This window comes from Camelus bactrianus, chromosome 13, assembly GCF_048773025.1.
Source record: "Camelus bactrianus isolate YW-2024 breed Bactrian camel chromosome 13, ASM4877302v1, whole genome shotgun sequence".
NCBI classification, from domain to species: domain Eukaryota; kingdom Metazoa; phylum Chordata; class Mammalia; order Artiodactyla; family Camelidae; genus Camelus; species Camelus bactrianus.
This window is the reverse complement of record NC_133551.1, coordinates 33726203-33744342: the sequence shown is the minus strand read 5'-3', so window position 1 is coordinate 33744342 and position 18140 is coordinate 33726203. Positions and strand designations below refer to the sequence as shown.

Genomic DNA, 18140 nt, shown 5'->3' with positions numbered 1-18140 from the left:
AAATTTCTCATCATTTTGTATTTTCCACAGATCTAGATTAATGCCGTTAATCCAGTGCTGGTTTGAAATATCTGAGGTAGTTTCTCACTATGCAATACCTTGTTACTCATTTTATCTTCTTAAAATTTAATACCACTTGAAATTCATTAAAAGAAGGCAGTCAGTGAAATTATACCTATCTCTCAAGAACCAAAGGAGAAAAGTAATCTTTTTTTCTTCGTGGTTGTTCTTGCACAATTTGAGAGTGTCTCTGAGCTTCATAATTTAAGAGCTTCCCCCTTCGGCGCTGTTAGACTTGAGGTTTTATTTTCAGGCTACAGGAAATATTATGTAAAACCTCTCTCATATTGGGTGGCCTCATTCTTTTCTGTGTTTCCTGAAGTGAAGTCTTTGAGCTGTATTTCTGCCATTTTTGTTTCTGTCTCTGGCTTGTCAGGGGAAAATGTTTTGAATTATTTGGTCGCACGTCATTATCTTTATGTTGCTGAAATATTTAGGCTAAAAATTTGTATTCTTACTGATCTTTTGGAGGAATGACAATCATTTAATTTTTATTATTGCTGTCCTCACTGTTGCTCCACAGAAGCTTTATGTGGGATCTCTGCAGTGGCCACGTTGTCTTAAAATCACAGGGAGAAAGTGCCATGAAAGAGAAAGTGAAAATGCAGATACTTGAAGGAACTCAGTTACTGTGGAAGTGTATAAGCAATAGGCATAGGAATGTACACAGGGGAAGAGACTTGCTGTTTGGGAGGAATAACTGGATTTCATCAGTGTCCCTCAGGACTCTCCTTTCTGTAATTTTTTCTCAGACCCTCACGTGACATACTGGGATAGTTGTCCAGACCTCTCTGTCCCCTCCTTTTTCTAGTTTCTTCCCCACTCCCTTCCAGCCATACCCATAGTCACACTGAAATGCAGTCTGGAAAGATGCTCTGAGGTTATGAAGAACAGTTTCCATATATTAGCCTCAACATATACTTTATTTCTGTATTTTGCATTATTTCCACGATAGAAATTCCTTACAGTCACCATGCAATCTTAAGGCACGAAGCCTGAAAGAAAAGTGTTAATGAAATTCTTAATCCATGGTGAGGGTGGGCTCAGGTAATAGCCCAGTGGTAGAATGCATGCTTAGCATGTATGAGGTCCGGATTCAATCCCCAGTACCTCCATGAAAAAAAAAAAAAAAGAAGAAAAAGAAATTCTTATTCCAAGGTTAACTTACTAACAGTATCAAACACCTGCTTGAATGCATCACAAATGTGGATTGTGTATGTGTGTTTTAATTATAGTCTTTTTTAAGAAGTAGGCCTAAGATCAGTAATCCAACATGAAAATCAAATGTTCCACCCAAAACAGTCAGCATGTGCCAACTTCTCATTAAGTCAGGAAAATTACGCATCACACGTCAACCCCAAACTCCCAGTTTCCTAAAATATAACTAAAATACAGTAAAAATATTGTATGTAGAACACATAGTCATATTAGGATGTTAAGTGTCTAATACTGCTTCAGAATCACCAAATACTACAACTGCTGACCCAGGGTTGCTTTGTCTGCAATAACATGGTTTCTGTTAGCTCCGCCAGCATCTGAGCTGTGCATCCTCCTTGTTGGTATGGAGTGTGAGGTTCAAAATATCTCCCTGTGATTCTGCACTTGGAATATAGCTCTGACCTTTTCCCTTACAACATTTTGTTTAAAATCTTTTACTTTGTATTGGGGGATATAGATGTAAATTTTTCCTTTATCAACATTTACTGAAAAAAATTATAGATTCTATGATGAGAGAGATGTAGATTCTATGAAGTTTGAGCATTAGAAATCAAAATGTGTTCTATCAGGAAAATGTTAACTAGGTAGTTGTACCCATATATATCTTTTGTCCTTCTAAAAAATTTTATTATGAAGATTTTTTAAAACAGCTATAAAGTGAGCAGAATAACATGATGAAATTCTTCGGTACAGCCATCACATAGTTCAACAATTACCAGTATTCTTCCAGCCGTTTGTGTATCACCTATACCTCCATATGCCCACCTCTACTCAGAAATTATTATTATTTTTATAGTCATGTGTGTATATGTATGTGTTAAAATTTACAAAACATGAAATGCACAGATCTTATCTGTACATTTTTGACAGCTGTGTATACCTGTATAACCCAAACACCTATCATTTTCATCTCCCCAGAAACTCTTCTTATGTCTTTTCCCATTGGAATCTCCCACCACCATCCTGGGAAGTAACCACTACATTGGTTTTGTGTTTTTTTTTTGTTTTTTTTTTTAACCTTTGATTAGTTTTCCCTGCTTTAGAACTGCAAGTAAATGAAATCGAGCAGTATGCACTCTTATGCGTCCAGCTCCTTTCACTCAGCATGTCTGTGATTCCTCTAAGCTGCATGTTCCTCTTTGTTACTGAATAATATCCCATTGTATAACTATACCACAGTTTGTTTACCAATTTATCTGTGGATGGACATTTGGATTTCTTCCCTAGAGTTTTGACGATAGTAATAAAGCTATTGTGAACACTTGTGTGACAGGTCTTTTTGAAGACAAATGTTTTACTTTTTTTTTAAATGGCAAGTTACTGTGACGTAGAGTAGTTGTGTGTTTAACTTAAAAAAATCTGCCAGATACTCTTCCCAGGTGGTTGGGCCATTGAACATTCCCACTGACACTGTGTGAGCATTCTGGTTGTTCCACATTCTCAGCTGCTCTGGTGGATTTGCAGTGGTTCCTCATTGTGGCTTTAATTTACATTTTCCTGACAACTAATGATCATAAGCATTTTTCATGTTTTAGCAGCCTTTCACGTGCATTCTTTTATAGAGTGTCAATTCTTTTCCTCATTTTTTGCTTGTCTTTTTATAACTGAATTGAATGTAGGAGTTATTTATATATTCTAGATACTAGTTCTTTATCAGATATATAGTTTAGGGATCTTTTGTCTCAGTCTGTGGCTTGCCTGTTAATTTTCTTAATGGTATCTTTTTGTGTATAGAAGTTCTTAGTTTTGATAAAATCTTCATTCATTTTTTCTTTTATAGTTACTGTCCTAGCTAAGAATCTTTTGCCTACCTTCAGATTGCAACAGTATTGTTCTATGTTTTCTTCTAAAAACTTTATAGTTTTAGCTTTTATGTTTAGTTTTGTGGTCCATCTTGAATTAATTTTTGTGTGTGATGTAAGATAGAGGTTGAGGTTAATTTTTTTCCATGTGAATATTTGTTTCAGCACCATTTGTTGAAAAGACTTTTCTTTCCCACCTTTGCACCTTTGTCAGAAATCAAATGACTGTATAACTGTGTGTCTGTTTTCAGGCTCTCAGTCCTCTTCTATTAATCTGTTTATCATTTATGCCATTACTACATTGCCTTGATTAATGTATTTTTATAGCAAGTCTTTAATTCAGGTTGTGCTAAGTCCTCATTTTGTTCTTATTTATTAAAATTGTTTTTGGCTATTCTTGGTCCTTTGAATTTCCATATGAATCTTAGAACCAACTTGTATATTTCTATTTTAAACAAAAGCCTACTGGGATTTTTACTGCAATTGTATTGAATCTATTGTTGAATTTAGGAGGGCTCAACATCTTAATAATACTGAGTTTTCCAAATTATGAATGTATTATCTCTCCATTTAATTATCTATCTGCAATATTTTATAATTTTCAGTGTAGAACTTTTGCATTTTCAGTTGTGCATTCTCTTATATTTTATATTTTTCAATGCTCTTATAAGTAGAATTTTTATAGATTTATTCTTGTTTGTTGCTAGTGTATATATAGAAATACAATTGATTTTCGTGTATTTGTCTGTTGACCTTGTATCCTATAACCATGCTAAACTAACTTGTTAGTTCTAGTAGTTTTTGTTGGTTCCTTAGCATTTTCTAGAGGTAAACAGTCATTTCATCTGTGTATAGGGAGTTTTATTTCTTCCTTTTAAATCTTTATGATCTTCTATTTTTTCCTTCTTTCCTTCCTTCCTGCCTTCCTTCATTTCTTTTCCTTCCCTTCCTCCTCACCTTTTAAATCACAATTTGGCATTGTATTTTGCTTTTCCTGCACCTATTTAGCTTATCTATGTATGTTTTTAAGTGAAATTTAAATATAACACAAAAGGACACTGACTTATGGGATAGTCAAAACTCTTTATCATAATATTCAAAGTTTTTCAAAAGATATCTTTAACTTACCTTTCCAACTTCTGCCATTGCTTCACCTTCTATGATCCAGACACATTGAACCACTTAAATAGATTCTTAATACAGACGTGCATTTCTCTCTTTTGCCCATGTATTTTCTTCAGTGTACTTCCACATTTTAAAGACCTACCTCAACTGTTTTGGCATGAAATTATTTTTGTCATTATCCTAAATAAAAATCCTTATTTAGATCTGATATCTCTTCTTAATATAGTTTTTTTCCCCACTGTTTCTTAACTTTAGATAATTGACTTGAAATTCAAAGGTAAAGATTACAGAATGAAAAAAACATATTGTTAATTATTATTTGTTGAAAATCTGCTTTTTAAAAAAGAAAGATGGTATCTAATATTAAATTTTTTAAGTAACTAGTTTTCTTATATAAGTCCCTTAATTTCTCTGATCATCAATTAAGTGTAAATTGGAAGAAGAGTCAGTACCTTTGAGGACCATTCAGACTTAATCTTTTGTGATTCTGGCATCTAAATTCTTGCTTCTCAAATTTCAGCATATAATTTGGCCTAAGGTATTTCTGATCTCTATTCTGGGGAGCATAAAAGCTGTAAATCCTTTCTCAAAATTTTTACCAAATAAATCTCTTTAACTATATAAGTTTCTCTCAACTAAGGCTGTATATCAGAATCATGGGACAGTTTTGCCTAGATAACAACCCTCCACCCCAGCCTACTAGATGAGAATCTCTAAGGGTGAAGTCCTCAGTGTGCTTCATACATTACCTAGTTGATATATGGTATAAATCCAATCAGGAGTCTAGATGTGAAATTTTGCTCTTGTTATAGAAGAACATTGACTAAAGTACCAGGAGCCTCTGTAACCTTATTGTAGAAAATACAGCCATTTACCTCTCAGTTCAGATTCCACACCAATTGCATGAAATAAAATGGTATGCTCAGTGATGGATTTAGCAATTTTGACAACCAATTCAAGTAGCACAAAATGTGTCCTTGAATCCACAAAGGACAAAGGAGAGATCCTTACATGGTCCATGGTATTTCCTGCCCTTTCTTTTGAGTCTCTGTCTCCATCCATCTCTTCTAAATGCCAAGAAAGGTGGAATTGACCTAGACATAGGGGCTGTGGCTGGAAAAATGATGGCAAAAGAGTAGGATGATTTCTCAGCTGAAGGCTCAAAATTTTGCGCAGTATTTAAATATTATAATTTAAAATCATTGTGACTAAATTTTATTGCCCATCCTTATTTCTGTTTCTGGCTATGATTCAAAAGTATTAGGTTAGCAAATAGGTCTTAATTCTTATTGATTACCTAACATACTGAGTTGCCATAAAGATACAGCTTTTTATTGCTGTTTTTCTCTTTCTTAACTTATAGATTATACTTCTTGCATATTTTTAAAGTAACATATAATCATAAAAAATTGTAATTGTACAGGTCAAAGTAATTATCTTCCCTCTTTTACCTCTAATACTACTCCTCCAGAGGTAACCACTGTCAATTTACCCTCCTCCCTGTAGGTCTCATGCTTAGTCATATGCATTTGTGCAAACATAGTCTTAATAGTTAATATACACAAATAGAATCATATTGTATTTACCTTTTTTAATGAATGATGTATCATTTTCTATATCAGTACAAATAATACTATAACACACTTGTGTATATGTCTTTGAGCAATTGTTTAAGTAAATCTGTGGTGTAGATATATCAGATCATTTTTCTTGAATGTTTTACAAATTTTCCACCCCATTAACATATGTAAGAGAGGCTATTTCCTCCCTCATCTAGCAAACACTGGATATAATCAGACCTTAGCCAACCTGCCAGGTGTAGTTTTCTTCATTGAAAAAATTCTTCACACATATATCATACATATACACATAAGGAAGTGACTGAGAAAAATAGTACTATAATCTGGTGAGGCAGAGTTTTTGAAGTTGACACTTTCTCTCTGCCTTTTTTGAATTTTTCTCTGCCTTCATCACTGTACAGAGGTTGGAATGAGAACTGGGTGCTGGAGGATTATTTTGGAGGAGGGAAGTGGTTGAGGTGGTTGAGGATGGGATATGGGTGATGAAGGTGAGTATTAAGTGAAGTAGCAGGAAGCCCATGGCATCAAATTGAACATACATATCACCCATACCAAAGGCCATACCAAGAGGCTTTGGGATCAGGAGACTTGAGTTTGGATTCTGACTCTGCCACTACCTCACCTAGAACCCTCACACTAGTTAACTGAGCTTGTGTGTTTCAGTGTCCTCATTACAAAAGTACAGGAGCACCTACCTTGCCTACCTGTTTTCACACTGAGCAGTGTGGCAGTGCTGGACTCTATGAGATATGCTTTAAAAGCTATCAAGTGTATATGATGTAATCCTCCTTCTACCAGACTGAGTCACTGATGAGATTTGTGTTAAAAAACAGAAGGAAAAAAAAAAAAAAGAGAAACTGGGGTTGGAAGGAGACTTGGGGACTTTCGTAAAGTCCTTTGGTGATTCATTGGGTTTGTGGTTGTGTCTGTAGAAGTAGCAAGGAAAATGTTTTGAAGGTAAGAGAAAAATATTCTAGTAACAGAAGAAACCGAGTGGAGTGCTAATCAGATCATTTGAATGAAACAAGCAACTATTAAGCTAGGCGTTACTAGTTTGGGGGAAGTCTTGACTTGTAGCACGTACCAGTGTTCTGGGAAGAAAGAATTCCAGGTCACTGTTCACCTGCGTCCTCTTTACTTATGTGACGAACAATACTGTTAATAGAGGTAGGCTGTAATGCCTCAGCCTCCTACAAAAGCATGATTCCTCTGCGATATTAATGAGCTGTTAAGAGATAGATTGTGCTTCTGTCTCCACTCACTTATTCCTTCCTATGCCTGGCAGGTAATAGGAAGTTATCTACAGACACCTACTTCATTTGGTCATGTGAACCAACCTATAGCAATTGGAACAGCTTCCACAGAAACATTAAAAATCAGAGCAATACATAACCATATTTCTCTGTTCGCTTTCTTCAAGTGAATATTTTTCAATATTGTCACATCAGAGTTTAGGATTCAAAGGAGTATCTTACTCTTTTCTTAGTATGTCAAATATAGAAAGATATGAGCTACATACTATTACTTTGCCTTCAGAATATATTTCAATTTAATTTATTTTGTTTGAGAGAAAATAAATCTCTCACACTTAAGCCTTGTAAATGAATGTGTTCCTTTGGGAACATTGTACTTCACAAAAAATAGATTAAATTAGATTTGCAGAAGACCTCCTTTCAGCACTGTATTTATTAAACTTAGTCCTTAAAACCTGCTCCTTTGCAAACTATTAATTTATTGGAACTTGATGTACATTATTTTGTATTTTGGGGGAAAAATTAACGTGGTCATTTATTCAGAAAATGTTTTTCAGTATAGTGAAACTGTGTTTTCACGTGAGTTTCAGTCATTTTCCCTGTTCCATCCCAGCCTTGGTGCCCCTTTCGTACCCTTCAGTTTTTCCATCTGCAAAACTGAAGGCAGTGGTTTGGAAAGTGAAGGTCTTTCTTCATGGAGGCTGGTTCCTAAAATTTTTAGAAGGGAAAATATTCTACAAAGTCTTCTTTGAACAGGACCTGGTTACCTCTATTCTGTTAGCCCATACCCCACCCCCCAAAGCCATACCTGTGGTTCCTAGAAAGAGACCTATAGTTTCCTACCTCCATATCTCTTCATGTGCTTTTCCCCAGTCCTGGAGCCCTTCCTGCCACTCAGTTCACCCTGTGTCTGCCCAGCTTCTGTCTACTCCTCAAGACCAACGCCCCCGTCTTCAAGAAAAGATGATCACCGCTTGCTTTATGCCTACATCCATCATATCGGCAATGCAATTATTTGTTTCCAAGACTGTGTCACTTATTAGAGTACCGGGTACTTGAGTGAGGGGACCATAGCTAACTGAATAAAAGTAATTCTATGAAGTGACTTTCAGAGAATGAGTATCTGAAACATAGTCGATGCTCAGTACATGGTAGCTATGGTGATGATGGTAATGAAAATTCCTATATATCCTTATCATTTTCACAATGGCTGTTGAATAAGTGAATAAATTGATGGATATAACACATATCCATTATACTTTTATTGGGATATTTCTTGGCCTGGGGTTTCTATTTTGTGAGGCCCTGTTAATTGGATTTAAATTTTCATAGGATTAAAAATGAATTACTTATCCTATGGCTTTCCACCTGCCCTCCATCCCAGATAAATACCCTTAGAAATGGTTTCTGATTATCAATAGGATAGACTTTTGGACTCAAATAGGTTTGGCTATAAATACTGGCTTCTAGATATATTGGTCAAATTCCTTAAACTTATTAAACCTCAATTTATGGGTCTATGTAATGAGGTAATAATGCACTCCTATACTGATTTGTATGAAATACTATATTTAAGGCATGTGTATGTGTGCCTGTGGGGTGTATATGCCTTGTATGTTGTAAGCATTTATAAATGATATTGTTATAAACTAGTTATAAAATATCAGTGTAGAACAATAAAGTGGAAATAATCTTAAATCCCACCAGTCAGAGATACCATCATTGTTGGCATTTGGTAGAGATACTCACAGAGCTTTATTTAGACTCAGACAAAAACTTTAATGTAAATGAAAATAATGTGATAGATTACATGATATTTTATTACTTATTTTTTTCACTCAATAGTGTTCTCTTTTTATGGCAGTGGATTTAGAACTATATCATCCTCTTTCACCTCCTTTTAATGACAGTTTTCTATTTATCGATATATAGTGGAAAATATAGTAAACCTTTTGAGGATGAATATATAGTTTTTTCCATTTTTTCTCTATTATAACCAAGATAGACATTTTGACACCTGGGTTTTTAATCTTTTTAGGATAAATTCTAAGAAGTGGAATTGTTAGATTAAAATTCGACCTATAGGAGGACCCATCAAGTTATAAACACGATTTGTTTGTTTTTCTGTACATGTGTTATAGTCAATAACTTATTAAAGAAAGAAGTTAACCTATAGGTTCTAATGTCTTGAAATATAAAGTTTAGGATATATTTAAAAGTAAATTAGAGGGACTCTCAAATTTCATTATTGGCTATTCCAATTACCTGAATTTCAATTCAGTTTTTTAATAATAATTTATCACTGTTCATAATAAATCATCCTACTTTAGTAAAGCAGAGAATGTGTTGTTGAGTATAATATATTTTAATATGATATTCAAACCCCAGGCAAATCTGTTACTTGAACTAAATTTTAATTTTTGTATAATTAATATTTCTAATCCAAGCTTAAGTTAATTAACTTTTACTTCCAATTTGGTAAGTTTTTGAATAGATTTAATTGAGCTGGTCTCCAGCATAAATTTATATTCATGTTCAGTTGAACTATGTGAAATTAAGGGTAGTTGAAAACCTATCTTTTCGTATTTTTGAATAATTAATTTTATTGAAACAGATCTCATTAAGGACCTCTATAGTAAAAGTTTATGTAGTATAACAGAAGGATTTATATCCGTTTACTTTTGCTAAATCTTTGTTGGATTAACTCTAATTCTACTTTTTCTACAAACTATAAATTATTGCAACTAAGTATCCATTTTGGGGGGAGGGTATAGCTCAGGGGTAGGGTGTATGCTTAGCATGCACCAAGTCCTGAGTTTAATCCCCAGTACTTCCATTAAAGAAATATATATATTTTTAAAAAGTATCCCATCACTTGTACCTAAATATAGAGGATTTACCTCAAATCAGTACTTTTTATTTTTGTATTTTTTCTCCCACTGCAGTATCAGAAACCAACCCATGAGGAGAAATGTGGATGAAAAAAATGAAAACCCATTATAATATGACTTATAAGTTTTACAAATGCAGATGTTTCTTATTTGGGGATATTGTCTTCAGTATCTAGAACTGCTGTAAGTTGCTCCTGAATGACATTTCATTCCTCTGGAAATTCAGCACTTAGGAAAAGATGAGCTAGCTTACTCATGATCAAATATTAGTGTCATTCTAGGATCAGGGATCCCAGAGCTGAGACAGAAGTTACTGACCCCGTAGAGGATGTCAGAAAGCCTCTTTTTGTCAGTAATCAGAAGAAGCCAAACACAGATATGAAAACCAGAATTGTAGGTCAAGAGCATAGAAAGCTCCTTTATACAGAAAGCTCTTTTCCTTTGTCTTCGTCTTTGCCCTTTTTTTTTCTCTTTTGAATGCCAAGGTAAATTACTTAGTGTCTGAGAGAGCGCAGACTAGGAGATAGAGTCACTTGGATGTATAAATTAATACTTAGAACTAGGAGCCCCAGATACTCTAAAGATAGAGACTTTTCAATGGCAAAGAACAGAAATAACCAAAAGGGAGAATTTATTGGAAGGGTGTGGGTGTACCTCCTGGAACCTAAGATCAGAATGCCTCGGGGGCTCAGCAGGTGATGGCTTTTCCTGCCCCTTTATCAATGTGGCAAAATATGGCCGTCCCACAGAAGCTTAGAGAAGACGATCATTACCTGTGTCTCAGCCCCAATTTAAACCACCCAAAAGAGAGAATCTTGATGGTCCCAGCCTGTGTCATGTGTCCCCCAGCTTCAGCCTGGAGTGGCATGACAGGCAACACTAACTTGGCTGTCCAGCATTAGAGATGGTGTTTGTGGTGGGAAGGTTTGAAGGACCATCCCTTGCAAAGAGAAGTGGTTGTGTGCTGGCAGAAATCCCCGAAGTCTCTGCTACATCCCCGGTCTGGCCTGGATTTCTCCTTTAGTAATATGGAAATCAGGATGGAGTGGCATAAAATACACTTCCCAGAGTCATGGCTGGGTAAATGTGGGTAAAAGATACTTATTATCCAGACTGGGTTACTTTTGAGAGGAAGCACTGTTAATGATGGGAACAACATGTATAAACTGGACTGTCCCAGAATATTTAGAATATATGATTACCCTTGAATGGAAGAGTTGTACATCTCAGATTTTAAGGTAATAAATAGTTTATTTGGGTGGATTTGGAATACTAAATCAGGACTGAGAATAGTTCTTCCTACCACTATGAGACGCTTCAAAGATAAAGACGTATCTAAATAATTTATTATTTTCATGTATCATTGAGTCACCTTTGAAAGGAGAAAGTTTGGGAAAGACACTTAGTTTCTCTACTTCTCAGTTTACTGGAAGTAAACAGAAAATATATATTTTTTTTCCTAATTTCTAGATAATCTGAATGACCATACATTCTAAAAGAATGAAATATTTTAGCTGTTTTCCTTTGGCTTGGGTCAGAAAAAAATTTAAAAAGTGGTCAATTTATGTTTATTTGTGTAATGACAAAAAGTGTGTTAAGTGTATATTATTGTTCAGGGTGCATTTGTACAAAGAGAAAGGTACGGTCTTACAGAACTGCATACTGCATTAGGGATTTCAAAAGCGTAACAGTCAACTATCGGGCCTTTCCTGTATGCATTGCGGTGAAATGCTTGATTCTGACTTGTGTATCTCTAAACTCCAGGACCTAAGATGGTGGGTATCCAGCTCAGAGTTTATTTAATAGACATCTTTACAAAGATGACCTTAGAAATCAGTGGAGTTTTATGTACACTGCACAGAGTGTGTGACCTCTAGGTGTGCCTTAGAATTACAAGGTTTTAAACTAATAGCTAAATCACCTTGGGCAAATTACTCAAGCTCGTGGAGTGCCAGTTTCATCTGGTGAAAGTACATAGCACCCAGTTGTTCTGAGATTTAAATGAGAAACTATGCATAAAGAGCTTTGCAGTGTTTGGCACGGAGTAAGCACTAATAACTGGTAGTTATTATTAATTAGAATTAACTGGAAAAATTTCCAGGTGGGGTAAAATGCTTGCTTTCTCGTCTGTGCTTTACTTAGAAGATGTCCTGTATCTGCTGTTTAAACAATAGTACCTTCAGAAAACAGCAGCTTCTCAGAAATAGGATTACTGACAGTCTACGGTTAATTGTGCATAAAATGCGTCATATTCTTTCTCATTACTTCCTGAGTGATTCCTTAGAGATGAAGCAATATAAAAAATGCTTATGTAGTTGGAAGCTATGTGCCTTTCACTTAAATACTGAAATGGTTTCATATGCAGTAAGGTCTAAGGAAATAACAAAAGAGATTTTCCTCTCCTGAAACTCAGGGGGCTGCTAATATGTCATTTTCTGAAGCCAGAAAAGAGGCTTTGTGACAGATTTTTTTATGCAGAGATCTGCATTTTCCTTTTAGATTTAATCCAGTAAAATCACTCTATCTTGAGTTTCTTATCCTGTTCCCAGTTTTCCACTAAGTAGCAGTCTCTCCAGAGGCCTCTGAGCACTGGCGGGGAGCAGTTGCCGTAGCGCTAAATGCCGCAGTTGTTGGCACTGGAGAAACATCAACAGCAAGCAGGCCGCCTCGCCTTCCTGCTGCCAGGGGCTCTGAATACTCAGAAACAGCGTCATGAAAGACGTAGCTTTAGATTCACTCTTAGGTAAATTAAAGTTAATGACCTGCTTTCTTCATTTGGGCTGTGATTTTTCACTCTTAGAGTAATAGTGCCGTGGGTTCTATTCTATCAAAGTGGAGGATCACAGCTGAAAAACAGGCATATCCATAAATATGAAACAGCTCAGTTTTCTATATGCTCGAGCTTCTGCTAATCAAAAAAAAAAATTTTTTTTTTTTTAACTTCAGTCACTTTGAACGCTGGAGCCCACCTCAGAGAAAGTGTACAGAGAAAGCAGTTGATTAATGGAAGTACTGCTTCCACTCAGGGCTCCGTGATACAGTGCATCCTCCTTGAGGTCCACTGTGGTTTAGGAAGGACTCTAAGCAAGCAGAGGGCAGCCACAATGTGGAAGGTGTTCACAAATGATTACCTGAGTGCCACGCAGTGAATCAAGCATATTCCATGCATCGTCTCATTTTAAAATTGTGATTTTAAAGATCCTTATTTGTAGTTAATTATATATTAAAGAGATTGAAAAATGCAGTTAGCAAAAAAAGTGATCACGCTAGGCATACTATTTTGTAACCAGGTGTTGTCACGCCATACATTTTGGACATTTCCTATGTCAAGTATGCTTAATGACCACCTGACTTATTTTAACCATTTTCCTTATAACTAAGTTAGGTAAGAAGATGTAAATACAAGAAAAGTAAAACCATGAAAAAGTATTAGGAGAAAATATATAATCTAGAGGGTAGGCACTTTAAAAAAAAAAGCTGTTTTTTGTTTTTGGTTTTTTAAAGAGCAGGAAAATTGAGAGGAAGTACAGAGATTTCCCATATACCTGTATCCCCACACATGCACAGCCTCCCTCATTATGAACATCTCCTTCTGGAGTGCTGCGTTTGTTACAATTGATAAATCAACATTGACCCATCGTCACCCAAAGTCTGTAGTTGACATTAGCACTCACCTTTGGAGTTGTACATTCTGTAGTTTTGGACAAATGTATAATGGCATGTATCCATCTTCATCATTTCATACAAAGGGTGGTCACATTTTTAAATGCATGATATTAAAAAGGCACAAATCTTAACAGAAAAGACAGAAAATACATAAAAGTTAAAAATCCTTTGGGTATCAAGATTACTGTAAATAAAATTTAAAGGCATCATCTCATTTAATTCTCACAACAGTTTTATGAAATAAGTGCTTAGATTCCTCTTAGAGAAGAAACTGAGGCACAGAGAAATGACAGTGTGGAGACCAGTGGATTTCTAGGAGATTGGTTTTCTTGGTGAAGAACAAAAGCTGATAAAATGAGAGGCATGGTGAAGCAGTAGTTTGAATTTATTAGTCTTTGCAACAGCCTCTGATAGGAATTCCAGCTCTACCACTTTGAGGTGGTGGATAAGCTTTATTTTGGACAGTTAAAAACATTTTTTCATCCCATCCTTTCAAGTGTTCATTTCCATATACTTTCTCATTATAGCTGTTATGACAAAAATGAAACCTTTTTCAGGTGTGTCTTCAAATGCAAATGTTGAGAGACATCAAAGATAGTCAAATTAGGGGATAGGGTATAGCTCAGTGGTAGAGCTCATGCTCAGCATGCACAAGGTCCTGGGTTCATTCCCCAGTACCTCCATTTAAAAATAAACAAATAAATCTAATTACCCTCCCCACAAAATATAGATAAATTAGATGCTAACTACAAAAAGCATAAATTCCTTTTTACTATTCCTTATATGTGTACGATACTATCCATTAAATAATGGAAATTATCAAGACCTTAGTTAAATAGGGACAGTATAACATAGATCATTACTTACTGAAGACACAAGAGGAGAAAAGCCAAAACTGTGTGAGCTATTATCAAATGGCTGAAATGAAATAAAAGATTGATTGTGGCTATCATCATAGTTTAGCAGTGGGGAAGTCTGGAGGGAAAAACTTTAGAATATGAAAGTTTTCAGATCATACTGAGGTGAATTCAATCAAGCTATAAATCCCACCACATTCTGGATAAGAGTACATGCCTCATTGATTGGGTACAGTAAAATGTTTCTATGCAGTAGATCTAATATTTGACTTAAAACAAGGATATAATATTTATGTCCTCTGGAGTAACAAAATTTATGCTTTGTAATGGCCTTGACACGTTTACAGGATCAAGTTTAATGGGCCCTCCAGAGCGCTGATGAATACCACAGTTTGGTCTGTTTTCTACATTTTTTAGGAATCTGGAAAAGCTGTAGGAAATGAAGTATCCATCATAAAGTTTTTGCATCTAGCTCAACTACTGCTCTTTGAGTTTAGCAAAAGGGTTAGAAACTGTATGTTCTCTATTAACTGCGTTCAAAACTGAGGAGATTTTAGTAGCTGCTTAGAATTAGTGTTTGAATCCATACTATAAAGAATGCTAAGACTTTTAGCACCAAAAGAGTCCTTCATCTGTCCACTTAAAAATGAATGGACTTCATAGTTTAATTCCTAGTATATACACATATACTTGTATACATGTATAAATATGTACATATATATTTTCATACAAAATAGACATACTGCAATTTTACAAGTGCATTTTCTTTTTTCGCACACAGATAAACAATCAGATCCTCTATGGACGAAGTCACCAAAATGCATCTGCCATTATTAAGACTGCCCCGTCAAAGGTCAAGCTGGTTTTCATCAGGTAAGATAGATAAATCTGGCTTCCTAAAACATAAGATCTCTTCTGGAGATGTTATTATTTGTATAAGACGTTTATCTTTGGTTTGTTTAACAAAATCACTGTATTCTAACAATATGTTTTCTTTTTGTAACTGTCACTTTAAGAAAAGTACAGATTGTTTTGATTATGAAGTGTTCTTGTTATTTACGTTTCACGTGATAGAACTGGTAGTTGTGGCTTGTGCTTGTACTTCCACTTTTAAACATTCTTCCCTTCCTAATGATCTGATTTTCCTTTTATAAATGTAATAGAACACTCTAGCATCTCCTCCTCCTGTCATCATCATTTGGTACATTTGCTGACTCATTCATGCCTTCATCAAAGAATATGCAGGAAAAAAGAACCCAGGAAAGTTGAGAAGCCTCATGTTAAGAGTGCTGGTGAGAAATACAGAGCGGAGGAGACGTGAGCTCTGCTGTCTGGGGTCATGTGGTCCATTCGGGTCCCCACATTTACCCATACCTCATCTGCTGGCAGAATGAGCCTGTGTGGCATGAGTGAGTCAGAATTGGGACTCCTCTTTGGTGGTGGCCTCATGAGCAATGGAATGAGGTTTGATTCCCTGTTATTAGACTGAAATATCAGATAAATCTGTATTATTTTTAGGTGCTGTAACTAACCATGTACGTTAATTGTCACACTTTTTTTTTTCCTTCTGGCCTCAGTTATTATCTGTAAAATGAGGCTAATAAAGCACTTACCTCATTCATTGTGATTTTTCAAAAATTAGAAATACCACAGTGTTGAGCATGGAGTAAAGGCTTGAAGAAAGTGTTTGATGGTCTTTTGTGATGGTGATGATCATGGTTATTCTTCCCCTTCTCAGTAGTTACAGTCAGTGAGACCTGTCCGCTCCCAGGAGATGGCTGGGATATAGGGGGAGTTTTATGTCCGGATGTGGGCACTAATGTAGGTGCTTGAAGTATTCCTCCCCTGCCACCGCTTCAGCCTCACAGGCGGTGCTGCTTTGCTCCTGAAGAAGCCCAACGCTGATGTTCTTCTCTCCCGCTCAGTAGCACTTTCAGGCTTTCCAATCTTCTCTGCTCTTGTTTCTAGAGGGGAGAGACCTTCCTCCTTCTCATGTGTCTTTGTGTTCTAGGACAGCCTCCTCTGGCTTACTCACCTTAAAGTCCTCTGTTAGACACCAGTCTCTTCTTTGAGGTTTCTCAGCCCTGTCTGCTGCCAGCAGTTACAAAATTAGAGTTCAATGATGAAAACATGAACAGACTTGAGGAAAGGTCAGTTGCTCGCAAATTTAAGATGTCCATCGGTAGAAGTCCATACAAGTAAAGACGTTAAGCCATTTAGGCTTGAGAACTTTGTGTAAAGTTGTGTGAGGATTACACAAGAAGACGTAAAGCTGTCCGCAGTGTCTGCACATGAGTGCTTGGCCCATGGCGGCGCGGGCTGCTGCCAGGGATGCTATTAATGGTACTGTGACCTCTTCAGCATTTGTGGGGTCCTTCACTGCTGCTGGGTCATCCCATTTTAAAGAGAGCAAAAAGCAAATTGAACAGGATGCGAAGGAAATTGTTTAATACAATTAAGTACTTGGAAAATAGAACCCCCCTCCTTCAAGAAAGAAAGGTTAAATGATCTGAAATTATTTAGGATATAGAAGAGGCAGCTGAATAGAATTTTAATAATAGTAATAAGACCCCATTAATTTAGTGTCTGGTGGTTTCAATTTTGTTTGTTCAAAGGGATCAGAACAATCAAGAAGGGATCAGAATCAAGAGAAGAAATTTGTTCAGTAAATTAATGGTGTAAGCATAATGGAGGATGCTGTTGAATACTTATTTACTGGAAGTGATTTTAAGCGATTTAGAAGTATCAGGCTACATTCAAAATACGTCACCTAATTATGAACCTTTCTTGCATGGTCATAATTATAGTGCCCAGCACCTGGTGGGCATTCAGAGAGCTTTATTGAATAAATTTCCTTTCAGCTCCTACTGAACAATCCAGATTATTTATTCTCCAAAGGCAACAGTCATAGTAAGATAGTTTGACTTACTTTGTGAATTCAAAAATGAATATAGATATAAAACTCATTATTTTACAAAATTCCTCATACTTTAGCCCCTCTCCCCACTACTTTTTTTGTATCTTCTTTTATAGGGAGAAAAAAGATACAGATGTGATTCCAAACAATCTCTTGTTATATCCACATTCATACTGTCTAAAGGAGAGTGAGCTTGAATTGACTCAGGAGAGATGTACATGCTGCTCACAACTTTTGTTTGATTCAACAGATATGCATATGATAATCTGTGTGCCAGCATTGTACTAATTAATTAATGCTTCAGTTTCCATAAGGGAGCTACTCACTTGACTGAGAACTCTTACCTAAAGTGATGAATCCTTTTCTAAAGCAAGACCAGACTCTAAGGCTTAGTGATTAAAAGAAAGAAACCATGGATTCCCCCTGCCTGGGCTTGAAGCACACTCTGTGATACCCCAACTGTGTGAGCTTGCTCAGGTTCCTTAGCTGTCGTATCAGGATGACATAGGTATCTCATAAATTGCCCGGCAGTGTAGACTCAAGAATGCTGGCTGCCGTGGTGATGAAGATGATGGTGATGATGATGATGGCAGAAAAAGGCAGGGAGGGAGGGAGGACAGAGGTCAAAGAAAAGGAAAGAAGTAGTCAGAGAGAAGGAAAGAGGAGGGGGAAAAAGAACCACTTCTCAGATATACTTTGTCTAATTCCAGAATCTTGAATCTTTTTTTGGATGAAGCACATTCACAGTCTAAGAATGCTTTCATTAATGTA

At 36.0% G+C, this 18140-nt stretch overlaps 1 protein-coding gene across 8 annotated transcripts in view; it reads left to right on the top strand.

Annotated features, from left to right (window-relative positions):
• Positions 1–18140, top strand: part of PATJ (PATJ crumbs cell polarity complex component) — a 291813-nt gene that overhangs the window by 165968 nt on the left and 107705 nt on the right. For all 8 annotated transcript variants that reach the window (XM_074376367.1, XM_074376369.1, XM_074376370.1 and 5 more), the window contains one exon: positions 15234–15325. In XM_074376367.1, coding sequence (XP_074232468.1) covers positions 15234–15325 — 92 coding nt within the window. The remainder of the gene's footprint in view (positions 1–15233; positions 15326–18140) is intronic.